Genomic DNA, 19675 nt, shown 5'->3' with positions numbered 1-19675 from the left:
CCCCATCGCGGAAGCAAAAAGGCCCATGGAGTGACAAATCTGCATTAACATGTCTAAAGGGTCTAACTCGTTTTGTAAACAAACATTGTTTCTGTCGCTGTAGGGTCTATCTCGATCCACCCACGCATTTGGGGGCCGTTATCAGAAAGAGTGAAGATAGATCTTTCTGATAACGGCCCCCAGATGCGTGGGTGGATCGAGATAGACCCTACAGCGACAGAAACAATGTTTGTTTACAAAACGAGTTAGACCCTTTAGACATGTTAATGCAGAAATTTCTTAGCTATGTCACTCCCAACGTTGGTGTTAAAAAAATCACTTACACTCACATCAACACATCTACATGATCAACTCAAATAAACTTACACAATCTGAATCTTGCCGCATCACTCGCTTATAGTGAACAGTGCGCAAAATTTTCGAGCAGACGAGTTGAAGTTCACCATGCGGCAATTTTCATTCACTTGCCTGCATATTCATATTCAGCTGCTCGATACTCGTTTTTCAACTGAATGAAAGTCAATGAATATTTGTAAACATCTTACAAAATGTTAAACTGCTGATACAATATTAACGTTTCGATTACATGTAACGGTGTTTTACACGGATCTTTTCCAATTTGATTGTTGTGGAGCGTTTTTAGAAGGAATCGTAGCCATAGACGAAGGTAACTATGAAGAAGTTTCTCGTTCGGCTTCATATTTAATGACTACGAATCAAGCTACGAATTGACTGGCTGTGTGAAGAGGGTGAGCGAAAATGAATTTGTTTGTTTTGAATATTCAGTGCAGAATCATTCAAATTCGTGCTGTTTTCAGTCAATGACTATGAACATTTTGCACCCTGATAGTGAATCCCAAATCAACCCATTCCTAATATCCAACTCCTTGACACCTATGGGGGCGCCGGTGAGTTGCTGGCCTTTCATAAAGTAGGTGTCATATCATCACATCCTTTCCTTTCCTCGTAGCGGAGAAGATGGGCGTGGCCGGCAGTGAAAGTTTTCATGTCTTTTTTACTTCAACCTCTGATTGGATAGCTGTTTCTTCCTAAACAGCATTCCATAAGCAATTAGAATAGGAGTATTCAAGCTCTAACATGACAAGTTTCAGTATGCAATCTACGAATTACTCCGTTACAACGCAACGCAACGCAACGCAACGCAATGTCAGTAAGAAGAGGAACTGATGACAAAATAATATTTTCTCTTACAGTTCCTCACGGAATGCTGTGAACAACGAAAATCTCGAATGGTGTAGTTTTGATTGCAAAGCAAGTTATGTTGTAATATTAATAATCAAATATTTGTACAGTCTCAATGACACAATAATAACTGAACTTGTGCTGAGGCGAATGCCGCATTGCGGTAAAGCCTCTTAAAAAAAATAAAAATTAAATAAAAACTTGTGCTACAACAAAACATGTTATTGAAATGTAATTTAAAGAAAATATTCCAAGAGCACGATCATAACAAAATAAGATTGCCCAACAGAACATGTTTTGGAACGGTGATGACTTAATAAGTTAATAATAACAAACCGAGATATAAAAACAGGTTTTGTAATTCCGTTGTTATGATTTTGTTATTTTCTTCTGCTCGGGGGGGGCCTTCCGGAACCCTATTATCGGCAAGTATAGCTTATATTCCGTCTCCTGAATCCCGTCCGATTTGCAGTCGATCCGCTGACCGAGATTCTACCGCCATGATTAAACGGGACATCGCTGTGTACTACCCAAGGTTTCAGCTGCCACTATCCAGCGGTTCATTCCCTTCGTGTTGGATATTCGCACACATGTTTCCGTGCACAAAAAAGGAAGTAAACGTGACGTCGATAATTACCGTGGAATTACGTCTTTGTGTGCCGTGTCGAAACATTTTGAGCTGGTCATAATGGAATCACTGCTGTCGCATTGCAAGCAACTTCTGAGCGACGATCAACATGGGTTCACTTCCGGGCGCTCTACTTCCACCAATCTTCTGTGTCTCTCGTATGTAACTAACAGCTTGTCCGATAAAGCTCAGACAGCCGCTTTCGACAAGCTGCATCACACTATCGCGGTTGCGAAGCTCGACCGACTTGGCGTCGGCGGCAGTCTTCTGAACTGGTTGCGTTCATATCTCACCGGCCGGCATTTGTTGGTGGTGATAGGAAATAGCAGATCGGATAGCTTTGACGCAACTTCCGGAATACCACAAGGGAGCCATCTAGGACCCTTGATCTTCTTGATCTACTTCAACGATGTGCATCCTGTCATCAAAGGGCCTCGACTTTCTTACGCTGATGACCTCAAACAATTCCTGAAAATCCGCTCATTCTACGATTGCCTTGATTTGCAAAATCAGCTGGATCACTTTGCTAATTCGTGGTCTCTGAACATAATGGTAGTGAATCCTGCCAAGTGTTCCGTTATAACGTTCTCCCGTAAGAGGCAGCCAACCGTCTTTGACTATAGTCTCCTTTGGTACGACAATCGAGCGCGTGACTCACGTGAAGGACCTGGGTGTTACACTGGTATCGCAGCTAACTTTCAAGCAACATATTTTATTCATTATCGACAAAGCGTCTCGGAATGTAGGATTCATCTTCAGGATCGCCAAGAATTTCTCCAAGATCTATTGCTTAAAATTACTGTATTGCTCGCTTGTGCGCTCTACCCTTGAATATTGCGCTGCTGTCTGGAGTCCTACTTACAATAACACTATTTTACAGCATTTTTGAACTCGGTAAGTTGATGATCGTTGTTGGTGTAGAATCATGCCCTGAATTCGAAAAAGCGAAGGAAAAAAATTACAGTAGAGCGGAAATTTTTTCGACTTTCCATACAAGGTTGATGATTTGAAATCGATTTTTGTTCTATTTTTAATCAATGTCGCTCACTTCAAACATCTCATTCGCGTACATATGATGTGTCAAATAAACTACAAGGCAAAAGTCGTCCATACATCATTTCTTGATTGCACGCTTCTGAGCTGAGAAAACATCAAGTGAGTGTAACTCTCTGCAAGAGAGTGTTCCCAAACTTGGCGGCAAGTGCCCAAAATACGTACACCTGCCCAAATGGTACAAGACCTTACCTTAACATGTTTTGAAACAGTTCAAAATGGATGAAGTGTATTCATTGCAGGCGACTCGATTATTATGTAATGAATATCGCATTATGAGTAGTTTACTGTGTTCTTCAAATACTAAACGCACCCTTCACATTGTACGGATAAAGCACTGAAGATGGTCTCAAGGGAAACATAAACAGCATAACCAGCACAAAGAAATATACGACTCGACGACTGCAGGTGGCTTTCGCCCGGAAGGGCGCGCATGTCCCTGTATGGTGCCATTCCTACGCGTAGCGTTATTCGTTCAACCCTCCTTCGAAGGGTTTGCGCGAGAGTCGATCTCGATGCATACACGCAACCGCCCTATCTGCCTGCACACACTACATGCACCGAAGGCACGTGCTTGTATGCGCGGTAGCATTACTGAGGGGTGCGTCCATTTAAAAAATCACATCTCACCAACATGTGCGCGTCGTGCATTTGGCATTATGCTGCTTTATGCTTGATGCAATGCAAGTGTGGTGCACTGTGCAGTGCCAGGCGGTGCAATGCGGTTTGTTGGTGTGAGTGTTGGTTTAGACTGGTGTAAAATCGAAAAAGTTAGAAAAGTTCCACGATACATCTGTCACCAACAGTTGGAACCCTACTAAACTAAAAGGACTCGACTGAAAAAGATTGCATTACAGTGACTCCACACCGATGAATCACCTTAATTTTGTACACTATTTATGAATCACCATGTTGATCAAATGATCAACTGTGATCATTTTTGCCGATTCATAAATTGTGGGGTCACTGTATGTTCAAGAAGAATGAAACTGTGTTCATTTGTTTTCCCTCGGTTGATACGAGCAGGGATGGAAAATTTCATGAATATATCAAATGATTAGCTGCCAATTTCAATGCCTAATGTGTATCGACGACATTATAGAATTTTCCTTAATTCACTAGCATTATCGATTGTTGATGCTCACCGAAGAGAACTCACACAGAAAATAGAAGACCAGAAAAATGTCATGACATTTTTTTCCAAGACATTTTCCATCGCTGGGTAAAATAAGCAAAAACTCACTCAAACGGAGATGAAATTAAAGCTCCATTTTTTCAATTGAGCTGAAATTTCCGGAGATTCTTCACAATGCAATGATGTAACTCTGAAAGGTTTCCCATAGAATTTGTCAACTTGAGAATATTCCACCATACAAATTCGGACCAGTCTAAGTGGATTGTATGTGGTTGTGATGGATCGCCGTCGTATTCGTGCGATGCATATGGAAGAAACAAACAAAACAAGTGAATGATCCTCGGTGAAGACTCATCTGGAGATTGAGGTGAGAAGTGATTGAAACCATTTTCTGCATGGAGGCGCATCGAGGATCACCCTCACCCAGCGAACAAGTGAATCGCACGGTGGGCTTCTTACTTGGCCGTGGTGAGCCACATCGGTGAATGAGAAATAAATCTCGCCATCTTGATTTTTCCGTACATTCTCAGCTCTACACGGTAGTCATTCAGCAGCAGTCAGTGTCAGTGGTTGTGTCCGAAAGGTTCGAAGAAGTCAATTAAAATTAGGGTAGATGCGTTAACTGATTTGCTGATTGCTGCCAGTTTGGAGCCATTTTTCCGCCTCAATTGGAATTGATAGTGCGAATGAGGTGTGCAAAATGTGATCGTTGATCGATGAATGGTGCAAAAGATGTGTCTAAACTCGGTGTTGAATGCTGGATCGTACGCCATGGCAGCAGTGTTATTAACAAGTGGGCTCGTGGGCTTGTTAGCCGAAGTGGAGGGTGGTTATTAAATGGTGGATTTGAGGCTTTTAATTGCCCAGTGTTAATCGCGCATTCGTAAGTGCTCTCGTTTTGTTCTTTTCTGCTTCCTTCGCCCGTGCTGGCGAGTTATTAGGAGGTTGAATGAACTTGTGGCGGTTCGGCGGAGTGCAGGAACGATATATTCTAATATTGAACATCCTGTGTCGAAAACAACATCCAATTTCTTCGAGAGTAAATGGCGAAAATGGACTCTGTGCAGACGATCGCACTGGAGTGATCGAGCGCCCCGTGGCAGCAGTGCAGTGTAGACAGAGGGAGTAAAAAAAAGAGCATTATTAGTCGTGTGCCATAAATTTTAGTTAAGCTGTTGCTCACCCTAGCTAAATCTAGGTTACCAGAATGACAAATTCTGGTCATGCAGTTGTTGTTTGGGAGTTTGAATCTCGTGGTGCCAAATGGCTCCCGTACAGTCCAGCTGTGTCGCAGCACTTGGAACGAGCTCACGGCAAAAAGCTCACCCGTGTTCTGCTGAGCGATGCAGATCCATCCTTAGAACAGTACTATGTCAACGTTCGTACTATGACCCAATGCTGCGAGGATCAAGAGTTTGCCGTGACAAATGTTCGAAGGCATTTCTACAAACCAAGTTCACCAGCTGGCAAAGGAACCAAATGGGAGTGGTGTGGATCATCCGGGAACGACTGGCATAGTTACACCATGGAAGTTCAATGCGTGATAGAAGAAGCTTGGGCTCGAGGTGACCAAACGATTGATCTAACAAAGACCCATCTCATCCTACCGTACACCATAAACTTCTTGAATCTCACACAAATACGCCATCAAAATGGACCTCTGAGAAGCATACGACGGATACAGCAAGCCCCGTACCCCCTCGTAAAGCTACCGCCAAATCATCAGACTCCAGCAGCTCCCCAGTCTTCCCACTCCGTTCCAAACCTTCCCCCAAAACCAAGCCAATTAATTTCAAGTGGAGCGAGTTCGTGTTCTTCCAATACATCCGGTTCGCAGCAGTCCACATCGCATCTTCATTCCAAATCCAAATCCCAGCCGGTGCTATGCGCTAACCAGCCAAAACGACCCACCAAAGTTCTCAAAGCCGGCAAGCAGATAGACATGGTTCCGGTAACACCGACCAACCTGGCCCGTCAAATATTACACAATCTCAACATCTTCGGTTCGAAGCATTCGCAACACCAAGAACTCCCCGATTACCCACAGAACTCCGCCCCTTCCACATCCAGCCAGCACCAGAACCATCAGCAGTTCCAGTCGAACCACGCCCACCAGCAATCGCTTCGCAGCCACCCGAGCAGTCGATCGATGGGATTCCAACGGCACCGGAGCAAATCGCGCAGCCGAGGCGAATCGTTGATCGAAACCGATTCCTCGAGCATTAACTCGGGTCGAAGGCCCAGCGTAGACACGGTGTCCACCTACCTCAGTCAGGAAAGCAAGGACAGCACCGGCCGGAAGAGCAACAATCTCGGATCCGTTTCCGACCTGCTGGACTGCTCGATGGGAAGCGATGACGTGTTCACGTCCGCTTCGTCGCAGCAGAACATTCCCGGAGCTATTGTCGGTACGATCACGGCTTCCATTGCTGTAGAAATCTTTAGCTTCAATTAGATTCTTCTTGGATTTTAGGTGTGGATCCGGCCAGTGATATGATATCGCGGTTCGTGAGAGTGGTGGATCCGCCACAGTGGCCCCATGCTCAACCCTGCCCGATGTGTATGGAGGAGTTGCGCCACAATAATCACAACCCAACGGTTTCGCTATCGCGCTGTCAGCATCTCATGCATCTGAACTGTCTGAATGAGTTGATCCTGGGGCAGCAGAAGGAAAATCAAAAGGTGAGTAGATATATTCAGATTTCATGTTATAGATCAAGTAAATATCGCGAAGATATACTTCATTATTAATCCTAAGAGATTTCAAATCGCACGGTATGGGTTTTTAAAAAATGGCAATTGCGCAACCATCTACGGCAATTTCAGCTTAACGAGCAGTCGCGTCTTCGATCACTTTCAGCAGCCGTGTACGCAGTACACTACGCGACCGCTCCCGGTTTAACAAATTTGAACACTGGAAAGCTACACAAATACAACCTTCAGATCCTCCAAGTATGTTGGATCACTCAATCTGATCGAAATCACTATTAATTGAATCTACATTCCTCGAAGATCTTAACAGTAGTTATCGCTTCCCGATCAAAATTTAGGTTTTCCATCGATTCTATCCTAGCTCGCTAAATCAGCTTCGCGTTTGATCTCACTAAGTACAAACTGGGGGAAGTATGCAAAGGCAATTTCTAATGACGAGCCGTTGGAATAGCTTAGCATAGCATAGCATGACTACTTGCACAAGTCTTGGATGGAATTGCAAAGTTGAATTGGCATTGCATTGCTGATGTTGCTATTATCTACAATGGCATAGACCCACTCAGCTCCACACACTTGACCAAGTATTTGCAAGCATTTTTATTTAGTCCAACAATCATCAACTTAGAAAGAACCCAGACCTGAAGCACCATCCAATAGATGAGAAGATGTTGAAAATAGCGAATTTTCAACTGTTACGTTTGTTATTTGATGTGAGTGAACATTTTGTCAGTTTATTTTGTATCGTCAGTGGGGGTGTCATTGGGCCAAAATTGCATAGCCCATCCCTTTGTAGGTTGTTACAAAAATATTTTAGCTCTATATCAATATTAAATTAGGTAGTCCCTTTCTTTTTTATATTGTTTAGGATTATTTAAAGTATAAACGCTTCAACTTAAATTTTTACAATGATGTAGACTAATTGAAATTGGCTCCAGTGAATCAAAATTCAACCGTCGCGCAATAATAACGACAATGTCGCAACCTGAATTTGTTGCGACATTCTTACCCAATGCGACATAGGTTTGTCCCAACTTGAACAGAATAGGACAAAGATCGTGCACCACGAGTTTAGAGATTGTTAAGCCTTGCATTGCGATTTTCGAACGGTAAGTTCGAATCGATAAACACTGCAACTCTGTTGAAGATCTATCATCAAACAGTTTCGATTTTGGGTTAGTAATAATTGATTATTCACGAGTTGAAAAGAACGCAACAAATTCAGCTTCAGTTTTGTCTGCAACAAAAAAAATTCTAGATCATGTCATTATCTGTTACCAGTAGGAATAAAGAGTTATCGTCGTGCTTTCTTTGTTGCTTGTTTTGTGTCTCTTTTGTCTGACAATTCTCTTCACTGATGGCCCAATTACTTCCCTTCTGGGAGGTGACATTGACCCAAACACTAAAATTCAAACAAAATAGTTCAATGTGAGAAAATATCGCTTGCAAATCAGAACTATTTAATTTATACACACTTGCGCACACGCTGTTAAGTGAATCCCCCTAATATCTTCATTAGCATATTTGTAAGAAAGGTTGATATTTTTTAGGTTTTTTTGGGCAAAATTTATCTTCTTTATAAAGGGCCCCCACAACGCTGTGGCCCCGGGCCCCCACATTTGTAAATGCGGCCCTGGTCACCCCCAAAAAGATTCATTTGTACTACAGCTCGAACATCACTTTTTCTTAACGAAAAATCAACAAAATGTGACTTTTTCTACACTGCATGATCAACGCAAGTTATATTTATCATACACTTTCCACTTCATGATATTTTTTTTATTATTTTTATTTTTTTATCTGTATTAACGAGATTTTTAGCCCTGGGCTAGTTCATCTCGGGACCCACGCTTTACTTCCCTTCCGAAGGAAGAACTCACATTTTGTGAGTTTGTCGGGAGTGGGATTCGATCCCAGGTCGAGTGTGTGATAGGATTTCGTCCGGGTGCCGGTGTCGCGTGCTTTTGCTTTGGTCGTTCGTTTTTTCTTTTTCTCTATTCGGAAATGAGCATTTCGTTGTGTCGCGTCTTTTGTAGCAACATTGAACGATCACCTGACGTGGGTGATCAGTTGTTTGCTTCTCATATGAAGTGAACAATAGTGCATCAGCTTGCTTGTTCGTTCGTGTCATTTGCAGATAAATATTTGGCGACTTGCTTCCGCGGTTCGATTCGAAATATTAAGTGACCACCTGACGTGGGTGATCGATTGTTTGCTTTCCGAGTGAAGCGAATAATAGTGTGTTAGATTGCATATTTTGTCGCGTCGTTTGCAGTAAATATTAAGCGACCACCTGATGCGGGTGGTCGATTGTTTGCTTTCCGCATAAAGCAAACAATAGTGCGGCAACCGGCATGACACGAAGGTCATATTACTTATCAAAGTGAATCCAGACCCAACGATACCTTTCCTACTAACAAACACTCCTTCCTGCAGCCTTTGGTGGAGTCGCAGCGGTAAACGCGGGCCTTCACTTAACAAAGGTTGTTACTAATATTCCTTCCCTCTTCCAACCTGACTGCAAGGACGTGGCCGGCGCCGTTATTGTACCATTAAAGAGAGTCTCTGAAGCGTGCACAGTGAGAATATTGACCACTCCCAGTCAATTATTCACAGTTGATTCATTGTGCAACTGTCATTGGTTCGGGTCAATCACGGAATAGCAACCATAGATGTGTGCAGTCAGTCTAAGCTAAGCTAAGCTAAGTGGGATTCGATCCCAGGTCCTCGGCGTGATAGTCACGTGTTCTAACCATCACACCAGGTCCGCTCCACACTTCATGATAATCACGTTGATAAATATTAGTTTTTTGAGCGAAACATCTTACATCTTTCTTGATTTCTGGTTCAAAGTTACCGCCCCCCCCCCCGGCCGAATGTCACCTCGACTGACGGTATGTTGTACTGTAGTTTGTACATCTGTCCTTGAACTTTCATGTGCATTTGTAGTGCTTTAGGCCATTTCGGGCAACGATCAAGTACAAGACAACGTCCCCTAGCATAGACATCAAAATGTAGACAGTCTTGTGTTGTAGTCCGAAACAGGATGCCCCCTTAGGATTAAAAAATTCTAGACAAAACACAGTCTATGAAAGCAACTAATGCACAGTGGTCCACGACCCAGATTTACGAGGAAAGATGCATTCAACGCCTTCAAATGAGTTTTTAGTCAAATATGGTCTTCTACAAAGTTGTTCCTAAAAATTAGGCCCTCGTTTCAATATACATGAAAATTAGGGTGGTCCATATTTTCAAAGAAATTGGGAACCAAACTTTTTTATTTGCAAGATTAACTATATACTAGAGTGGGTCAACGTTGTATGGAGAAACTTTAAATTTGACCGCATCAACCCAGAACAAAGCTTTTTTGACTCCTTTTTGCGCCCAAAACAACTGTGCAAAATTTGGGAGCGATTGGTTGCGTCCCCATATAGCGACCCATATAGCCGAGGCGGTAAACGCACGGGTATTCAGCATGACCATGCTGAGGGTGACGGGTTCGATTCCCGGTCGGTCCAGGATCTTTTCGTAGAGGAAATTTCCTTGACTTCCTTGGGCATAGAGTATCTTTGTGTCTGCCACACGATATACATATGCAAAATGGTCATTGGCAGAGGAAGCTCTCAGTGAAAAACTGTGGAAGAGCTCATAGAACAATAAGCTGAGAAGCAGGCATTGTCCCAGTGAGGACGTTACGCCAAGAAGAGGAGAGGAGGTTGCGTCCCCGTATTCCGCATTGTGATTGAAATTTGTATGGAAGTTAGTATGGGAAAACGTACTTTTTTTGCATTTTACTTATAAGTTGAATTATTTTGTCTAATACCGTTTAACTAATAACGTTAAAGTATAGCCTAGGATATACCGAATAACTTTGCCGAAGACCGCAAAGTGATCCGACGCTTGTGAAAAAAGTTATTCGCTTGGTAACTTAGGCCAAAAACTGAGATTTTATTATTGATGTTATTCCTTTACATGTTAAATGATAAGCACCACCAGGCAATCTGTGCGTTCTAACTTTTTTCACAAGTGGCGGATCACTTTGCGGTCTTCGGCAAAGTTTTTCGGCATATCCTAGGCTATGCTTCAACGTCATTAATTAGAAAGTTTTAGACGAAAAATTTCAATTTATGAGAAAAATGTAAAAAGCACGTTTTCCCATACTAAATTCCATACAAATTTCAATCGCAAAGCGGAATACGGGGACGCAACCAATCGCTCCCAAATTCTGCACAGTTGTTTTGGACGCTTAAAGGAATCGAAAAAACATTGTTCCAAAAAATCGACTTTGTTGACCCAGTCTACTATATACATTCTTCGGGATAGTTGTAGATCTATCAATTTTGAGCAAGTTTGTTGAAGACACTTTTTATGCAGCTCTAAAATTGACCGATTTAGAGGTATTTTTCTGAATAAGCTTAGGGTGGTTCAAGAAAAAACGGTTTTCGGGCGTTAACTTTTTCAGTTTCGATTTTTCATCAAAGTCGCCCAAGAAACACTTGTAGAGCATTTGAAGACGCGTCGTTTCGTGCGCTGAGATGGTCGTTATCTCTTTTGGTTCAAAAGTTACAGGCGTTTTTCTTAAGAAATCATAGTTTTTTAAAAAGGTGTTATGATGGGTTGGGGCAAATATAAAAAATATCTTTTTCCCGCATTCGAAAGAAGAAATGTTGTTATAAAACATATCAAAAAACTAGAGGGGTGTTATTTTTGTAACTCAAGTGAAAAATACTTGAAAAGTGCCTATTTTTTCAAGAAAATCATCAATATCTTTTGAACGGAATGACGTAGCAACATTCTCAGCGCACGAAAATGCGCGTTTTTGGTAGCTCTGAAAGTGGTTCTTAGGCGACTTTGACGAAAAATTTGAAACAAAAAAGATAAAGCAATATAACGATTTGTTCTAGCGTCATCCTATGAAAACTATGGGAAAAGGCTCCAAATTTGGTCAAAACAGTTTTAACGCTTTATCTTTTTTGTTTCAAATTTATCATCAACGTTGTCTAAGAACCAGTTTAAGAGCTTTGAAAAACGCACATTTTCGTGCGCTGAGAATGTTGCTACGTCATTCCGTTCAAAAGATATTGATAATTTTCTAGAAAAAATAGGCACTTTTCAAGTATTTTTCACTTGAGTTACAAAAATAACACCCCTCTAATTTTTTAATATGTTTTATAACAACATTTCTTCTTTTGAATGTTTGCCCCATGTTTGTCATAACACCTTTTTAAAAAACTACGATTTTTTTAGAAACATGCCTGTAACTTTTGAACCAAAAGAGATAACGACCATCTCAGCGCACGAAACGACGCGTCTTCAAATGCTCTACAAGTGTTTCTTGGGCGACTTTGATGAAAAATCGAAACTGAAAAAGTTAACGCCCGAAAACCGTTTTTTCTTGAACCACCCTAAGCTTATTCAGAAAAATACCTCTGGATCGGTCAATTTTAAAGCTACATAAAAAGTGTCTTCAGCAAACTTGCTCAAAATTGATAGATCTACAACTATCCCGAAGAATGTATATAGTTATTCTTGCAAATAAAAAAGTTTGGGTCCCAATTTCTTAGAAAATATGGACCACCCTAAATTTCATGTATATTGAAAAGAGGGCCTTATTTTTAGGAACAACTTTGTAGAAGACCATATTAATCTAGAAAATCATTTGAAGGCGCTGAATGCATCTTTCCTCGTAAATCTGTTTCTTGGACCATTGTGTAATGTTGCGAAAAAAGGCAACCAGTTAGTGAAAAAAACGATTCAGGATTGACGAATGGACCAATAAAAATTATGAAACCTCATCATCCTGGGATTTGATTTCATTATCCAGTCGGATAACTGGGCACAATTTGTGTTTTGTGTCGCATGTTGTGTTTTGTGCATTTGTAATGTTCTATTTTATTTTTCGTATCTAAAGCCCCAGAGTTGTCTGTCCTTCCGTCACGCTTTGAAATGTTTCACTGAAATGTTTAACAGTATGAAAGCTATAAGAATCATAGCACTGTAGCATTGTGCCTATGCTGAATTGGTGCATCATTGCATTGGTGCGTCTTTGTAACCGGTCCTCGAAACTGAAACTCGAGTGCTTCGGTTCGTCAAGTAGGTACTCTTGCTAGTGCACTTCAGTTTTGGTTTCTGTTATCCACAAAAGTCAACCGTAATAGTTGCACAGAAGCACAATTCTTAAATATCTTCAAGTTCCAATAGCATCAAAATAAGCCCAGACTGGTTCCCTTGAAATTTGTGCAGGGCAGTTTTTTTTTGCGGAAAGGCATGGTACACAAATTACGTAACGCTAAAATCGGCGATTTCAGACTCCCCCCCTCCCCCTTGTAACGCTTTTTGTATGAAAACCAAAAATATTTTGTATGGCTCGTAACGCTAAGCTAGACCCCCCCCCTCCCCCTATAGCGTTACGTAATTTGTGTACGATGCCAAATTTGTTCTTGGAACAATTCGTATCCAGGTAGGGTTTGGGACTATTTGGGAAGGAGTACCGTGATTTCTGGTGAAATTGATCACTCTACGAAAAGTTTTTGGCGAATAAAATTTGAATATTTATCGATATGTTTCAATTTAATGCTTTAAAACAAGTACGACCATGGGTTTCATCAGTCAACGAGATTAAAAATTCTACTGCAAATCATTTTATTACGAAAAATATCATTTGAAATAAAAAACCAAAAATTATAACTTCGGGGTGAAATTGATCAGTCAGTGAAATGTTTTTGTAAGTGCTAGAAATATTTTTTCCTCCTGAATTAACCACCCTGGAATACGAAAAGCTATGCAAAATTTTCACAAGTTTACTAAATTTTTAATTATTTAAGTTTGAAGTTTAATAAATCTTAAAAAAAAACGTTAATTCGTCAATTAACATCTAAATTAACGACTCATGCAAAATATTTCGTTTTTGCAAATCAAATTTGTTTGATCCAATCGACCGTTTTAATTCTTTGTTGAAGCTTCGTCACTACGAGTTCCTGCGTCTGTCTCTGATGCGATGTCCTGTCAAATTTCAATCCTATTTCCAGATTTCATCTCCACTTTTTCGTAGTTAACAGCCGACTCACCTCCGTTTCATCTTCTCCAGTTTCTATTGATGTCGATCTCAGTATTCAAGATGCAGTTGTGAGGTCCTTCGGCGCAAATTATAAACCGAAGATTTTGGTACATAAACACCTGCTCCTTCTGTATGATCTCTGATGATACACACGGACCACGAGAGTAGTAAAGAATCCACGTTGTACATAAATGGAAACGGTTGGTGTCAGCACAATCTTCCAATTGGTAGCTTGATCTTATACGGCGTTCCTCTTGCGGCGGGACTGGATTAAATATTTAGGTACTGAATCCAGCCGCACTCTTGTCATCGGCTATCAAACGATGATCAGGACGACGAAACCCACAGTCGCTTCACGGTACCGTTGGGAAGGGATACTGTACTTCCTTCCGTGTGTGTCTATGAACAGACTAATCGGAACGTGTAACTTTCGAACACCGATACTACTCAGTCAGGGTAGATGGTTCGAGAGGCAGAATAATCACGTCCACGCATTTCGGAGCGTAGAGACACCAAGCCTAAGAATCGTAGGAGGATAGGTGCTAAGCGCGAGAAAGGTGACGCACTCGTCATCAAGACCTAACAGTCTAAGTACTCGGACGTTTTGAAGGCGATGCGAAGCGATGCCAAACTCGTGAATCTAGGAGCCGACGTGCGTAGTGCTAGACGTACACGTAAGGGTGAAGTGACCCTCGAGCTCAAGCGCGACAAGGAGTACAAGGGCACCTACAGAAGTTTGGCGGAAGAGGTTCTTGGCGAAGGGGTCGAGGTGATGGCTCTTACAGCGGAGGCGACTCTGGTGAAAAACCTAGGCGAGATCACTGGCGTAGAAGAGCTCGTCACGGCACTGCGGCAACCGTGCGAGGTGCGAATGTCTGTTTGGTTATGAAATTACCAGGCAGGGGCACAGATAGCCTTGGTACAGCTACCTGTGGCGGACGCAAATAAGCCCGAGAAAGTAGGGAAGCTGATGGTGGGCTGGTCAGTATGTCAACTGAGCCACCGGAGGTTTGCTTCAGGTATCTGGGACCGGGATACAAGTCAAGGGACGGCAAGCTGTGCAGGCGATGCGGCGCTGAAGGCCATACGGCACAAGGATACACGAGTCCACCCATTTCTCTGATATAAACCGAGAAATCCGTGAACAACAGGTATCTAACGGGTGGTCCAAGGTGCGCGGCCTTCAAGAAAGCCGCAGTGAACAAATCACAGTGCAGGTAACGCAGCTGAACCTGAACCACTGTGACGTGGTTCAGCAGTCAGGCGGTTTCTGAGTGGAGGACGGATATCGCCATCATAGCGGACCCATATCGAGTACCCGCCGGCAACGGCAATTGGGCCGCGGATGGGTCTGTCTATACCAGGGCTTCGTATTCACCACTCTGTAGTTGTTATGTGCCTTCACGGTGGTCGATCGAACAATTTATGCAGATGCTGGGATGTATGACGACCATGCTAACAGGGCGAAGGCCGGTGGTAATAGCGGGTGACTTCAATGCCTGGGTCGTGGAATGGGGAAGCCGCTTCACGACCCAGGGGGTCAGATCTTAGTCGGAACGGAGCGGAGTCGATTATCGACGTTACTTTTTGTAGTCCTGGCCTAACAAGTAGTTCGAACTGGAAACTAGACGATGACTACACTTACAGCACAGTGATCACCTGGCGGTTCGATACAGTATTATCTACAACAACAACAACAACAACAACAACAGAAGGCAGCGGGTAGTAGAAGAGGCGGCTAGGCCAAGGCCAAGCCCTCGCAGGTGGAAGACATCATACTTCGACGTTTATGGGAGGCGCTCCGCCGTGAGCGAAACTTACTTGGTTTAGACGGCAACGAGCTGGTAGCGGTGCTCTCACGTGCGTGAAGACCGAGATGAGGGCAAGGAATAAGGCCTGCTTCGAGGGCCTCTCTGCCAGAGTGCCAATGCGAATCCGTGGGGTGATGCCTACGAGAGTGATGGCCAAAGCGAGACGTATAAAGGCTCATACAGGGCGTCATGATCCTATTCTTTCTTTCGAAGGAAAGCCGGGGGCTGAGGCTGGCGATGAGAAGAGGGTCACCGTTGTGGAACTTGCGGGATTGAAAAGTCCCTTAGCGTAGGTAAGGCCTCAGGTCTGGACTGAGTTCCGAACCTAGCTTTAAAAGTAGCTATTGCAGAGGCTCCCGAGATGTTCAGGCCTGCTATGCAGAAATGCCTGGACGAGGAAGTTTTCCCAGAAGTTTGGAAGAAGCAGATCCTGATTCTATAGCCAAAGGCCGAGAAACCATCCGGAGACCCATCGGCATAAATACCAATATGCTTGATCGACACGACGGGAAAGGTACTCGAAAAGATCATCCTCAATTGAATGTTGAGGCACACCGAGGGTGTAAATAGTCTCTCGAGTAGCTAGTACGGTTTCTTGAAGAGGGGGGGGGGGGGGGGGTCAACCGTAGATGCTATACTGTCGGTTACAAAAAAAATAAAGGAACGCGATGCAAGCATGGTAAGCTGGAAAGTACTTATAGACTAATGTGCCTGAGGGTTGCGAGCGCGTACCGTACCGTGTCACACGCTGCGTTCTGCGTCATTACAGGTAGGGGAGACTGAGGAGACTTGATCCCTGGGGAGACTTGTTCCCCCCATATTTGCTCGGAATCAAAAACATTTTTCTTCTAGCATAATTTTTCCAAAACTACTCCTGGACAAACGACTATGTTTTGGCTACAAGTGATTTCGATTGTACATTGCATTATTTTTTAACGGCTGATGGTTTGTTTTCAGTCCTTCAGAAATCGTGCCAAAATTTCACAGCACATAGTTTAAATAAAATACTTTCAAACTCATTTATCCAAATAAGGCTGTTGTTAACATATTTTAATTAACTCAGCTTAGTATACACAACAGTAACATGGGGAGACTTGATCCCTCGAGGATCACACACACATTATACATGTGAAAAATAAAATTCCATTCGGAAGCCTCTATTTACTTGGAATTCAAGTCTATTCAACGATAAAATTGTCAGATAATTATAGCTTTAGTACAGACCAAAAAAAAAGGGGGATCAAGTCTCCCCATTTTGAAAATACGGCATATCCTTAAAAATTTAAGGAAATCTTACAATTTCAAACACTCTACATTCATCGAAAATACAAGAATACTCGAAAAGAAAATGAATAGGAAGACTCTGGAATGATTTTCCCTTTAAATAAACCATGTGCTGAAAGGGGGATCAAGTGTCACCCATTTTTGAAAAATACATCATAAGACATGCCTCCATAAAAACACAGTTTTGAAAACTTTAACAATAATTTAAAGGCCTTCTGTTGTGTATTAACTTGCAATAGATGTTTACCTGCCATTTTGTACGGAAACCGGATCTAGTTTTGTGTTTTTTCTTAAAGTTTCAGGTAAATTAAGAAAAAGGGATCAAGTCTCCCCAGTCTCCCCTATAGTGCTTTCGGTATTCTTATCGGGGAAGACATAGAGTGTTTAGAAATGCACGGCACAAGAGGCATATGCAGGACTGTCAGGTTGGCCTCCATGATCAAATGACAGCGCGCGTGGGACAGTTCCACTAAAGGAAGGTGGACCCACAAGTTGATTCCGAAGATAGATAGTTGGGTTAACAGGCGTCATGGGGAAGGAACACCTGACTTAGAATCTTTGGGGTCATGGTTGATTCCGACAGTATCTACACCGTATCGGTCATGCGGGTTCTTTTGAATGACCGGTTTATTTCATCAATCGTACTGTAAATACTAGAAAATTATTTTATTATGTGTATTGTTCTATGTTATTCATTCTTCTAAATTTTCTCACATTACAGAGTCTATACATCGAATGTCCAATTTGCATGTCCGTATACGGAGAGAAAATTGGCGATCAGCCACCAGGCACTATGTCATGGATCGTTATTCCGAGAAGTCTCCCTGGTCACGAAGGACAAAACACCATTCAAATTACGTACAAGTAAGTTTTCTCAGCCGACTGTGGCGACTATTCTGTAAATTTAATCGCAAAATTGTTCCTTTTAGCATTGCTTCCGGCATCCAAGCCAAAGAGCATCCCCATCCGGGACGTGCATTCTTCGCCGTGGGATTTCCTCGAACATGCTTCCTTCCGGATGGCCTACTCGGGCGTAAAATACTTCGCTATCTAAAGATAGCCTTCGATCGGCGACTGTTGTTCTCGATTGGCCGTTCGGCAACCACCGGCCGAGAGGATGTCGTGCTTTGGAACAGCGTGGAGCACAAGACACAGTATTCGATGTTTCCGGATCCGCAGTACATGCAGCGATGCATGCAACAGTTGGTGCATCTTGGCGTAACCGATTGAGATCGGTGCCCCGGGTGGGGGCTTTAAAGGTTTGTTTTTTGGATTGTTTTGTTTTTATGTTCTGTTATAATCAAACGTACTGAAGTGACAAGACTGTGAGTTTGCGCGTGTGAGTTTTATTAGTATAAGAACTGATCAGAAGCAGCTGAGTGATCAATCAGGACTTTTTAAATGACAATTTTAAATGCTCCATGACATGTGTTCTTCCATATGTGGTTCTGAATGTATTTTAAAACCGAAACAAGGTAACGTGTATATGAGGATAATGAAAGATGTACAACAATTGGCATCGTAATGAATCGTTGTTTGAATCATTCACTCATCGATCATCATCTGAATCTTCCATCAGAACAAAGACTAACTATGTGCCAATAATATGTCGAAATTTGTAAATAGTGTTTTTTTAATATCACATCTTTCCAATAGGCGATTTACACGCAGACACTATATGTACTGTTAGCAAATGAAAAAATCTCTAAGAGGTTATGATCTTTCATGTATTTTATCTATTAAGCTCGTAATTCGTAAAATCGTAATTTAGCCCATCAAATGTTTTTAAAGTTGTTGGGTTACAAGCAACAAGCATCTTCCATTTTAAGTTCTTCCAATAAATGTGTAAATAGTCTGAGTAGATTTAAGATAGTTCAAATAAAAATATAGATACTTTTAGTGAATTGATTCACCTGGTTGAACGTTAAGAAATCATATTTCTTCTGAATTTTAGATAGATTGAAAACTTTTCGTTGTATTTATTTACAAGAAAGTCATTTTGTGTTTCAAACTGGAAGGCGATAGCCGATAAGTGAACTTGTATCAATAAACTGAAGTATTCTTAGATGACTAATTTTTATTTGAAAGAAATCATTGCTATCCTGTTCGCAAAACCATCTGAAAATTTGAAATCAACAAACACGTAACCGTCAGTACAAATTCCCCGGCCTTTTAGAGAGTCTCAAGTGGTAAATCACAGGGCACGTAATATAGTTGAACACAGCAAACTAGGGTGCCTGTACCAGTTATCGCACCACCTAAGAAAAACTATTTCTACAAAAATAAGAAGAAGACCGACGAATGTAAACAATAAGTCAAATGATTGATTAGTTTTCATACTTTACAGGAAAAATATAAAAACGGAGCCAAAACTACTTTTAGTATTTATTACGGCGTGTGCCAATGATAGGAACCCTGTACCAGTTATGGACACATTTGTTAATTTGGGTTCCACTTCGCACTATTTACATGCATTTCTTATGGGAGTTGCCATAACTGGTACACTATGGCGAAATAGGGTGCAAGGAGGCCGAAAAGTTAAGGAAAATGATTTATTTCTACCACAATTTGAGCAAATTGTGAAATTTGAATGATTGCAATCATCTTTTGTGATCGTGATCTGTTGTTCACGATTTTTTTCTTGTTGATTTGTATCTTAAAAGGTTGAAAATCAACTATGGCGAATTTGAGGTGCTATAGCCACAACTGGTACACTGAGCCTAATTCAAATGAACAAAGCCCAATAATAGATGGGTGGTGAGTTATCCCGAGTAAAGGTGGATTACTAAGTGATA

At 41.9% G+C, this 19675-nt stretch overlaps 1 protein-coding gene across 1 annotated transcript; it reads left to right on the top strand.

The window, feature by feature from the left end:
* Window positions 1–4340: 4340 nt before the first annotated feature.
* On the top strand, window positions 4341–18945 carry LOC109403574 (protein deltex). Its single transcript, XM_029861527.2, has 4 exons — window positions 4341–6427; window positions 6493–6701; window positions 17602–17744; window positions 17810–18945. The coding sequence occupies exons 1-4, from the start codon at window positions 5227–5229 to the stop codon at window positions 18108–18110; spliced, it is 1854 nt and encodes a 617-aa protein (XP_029717387.2). The 5' UTR covers window positions 4341–5226; the 3' UTR covers window positions 18111–18945.
* The last annotated feature ends 730 nt before the right edge of the window (window positions 18946–19675 follow it).

The sequence above is a fragment of the Aedes albopictus genome, unplaced genomic scaffold (assembly GCF_035046485.1).
Source record: "Aedes albopictus strain Foshan unplaced genomic scaffold, AalbF5 HiC_scaffold_414, whole genome shotgun sequence".
NCBI lineage: Eukaryota > Metazoa > Arthropoda > Insecta > Diptera > Culicidae > Aedes > Aedes albopictus.
Note: the sequence above shows the minus strand (reverse complement) of the source record. Positions and strands in the feature narration are given on the sequence as shown.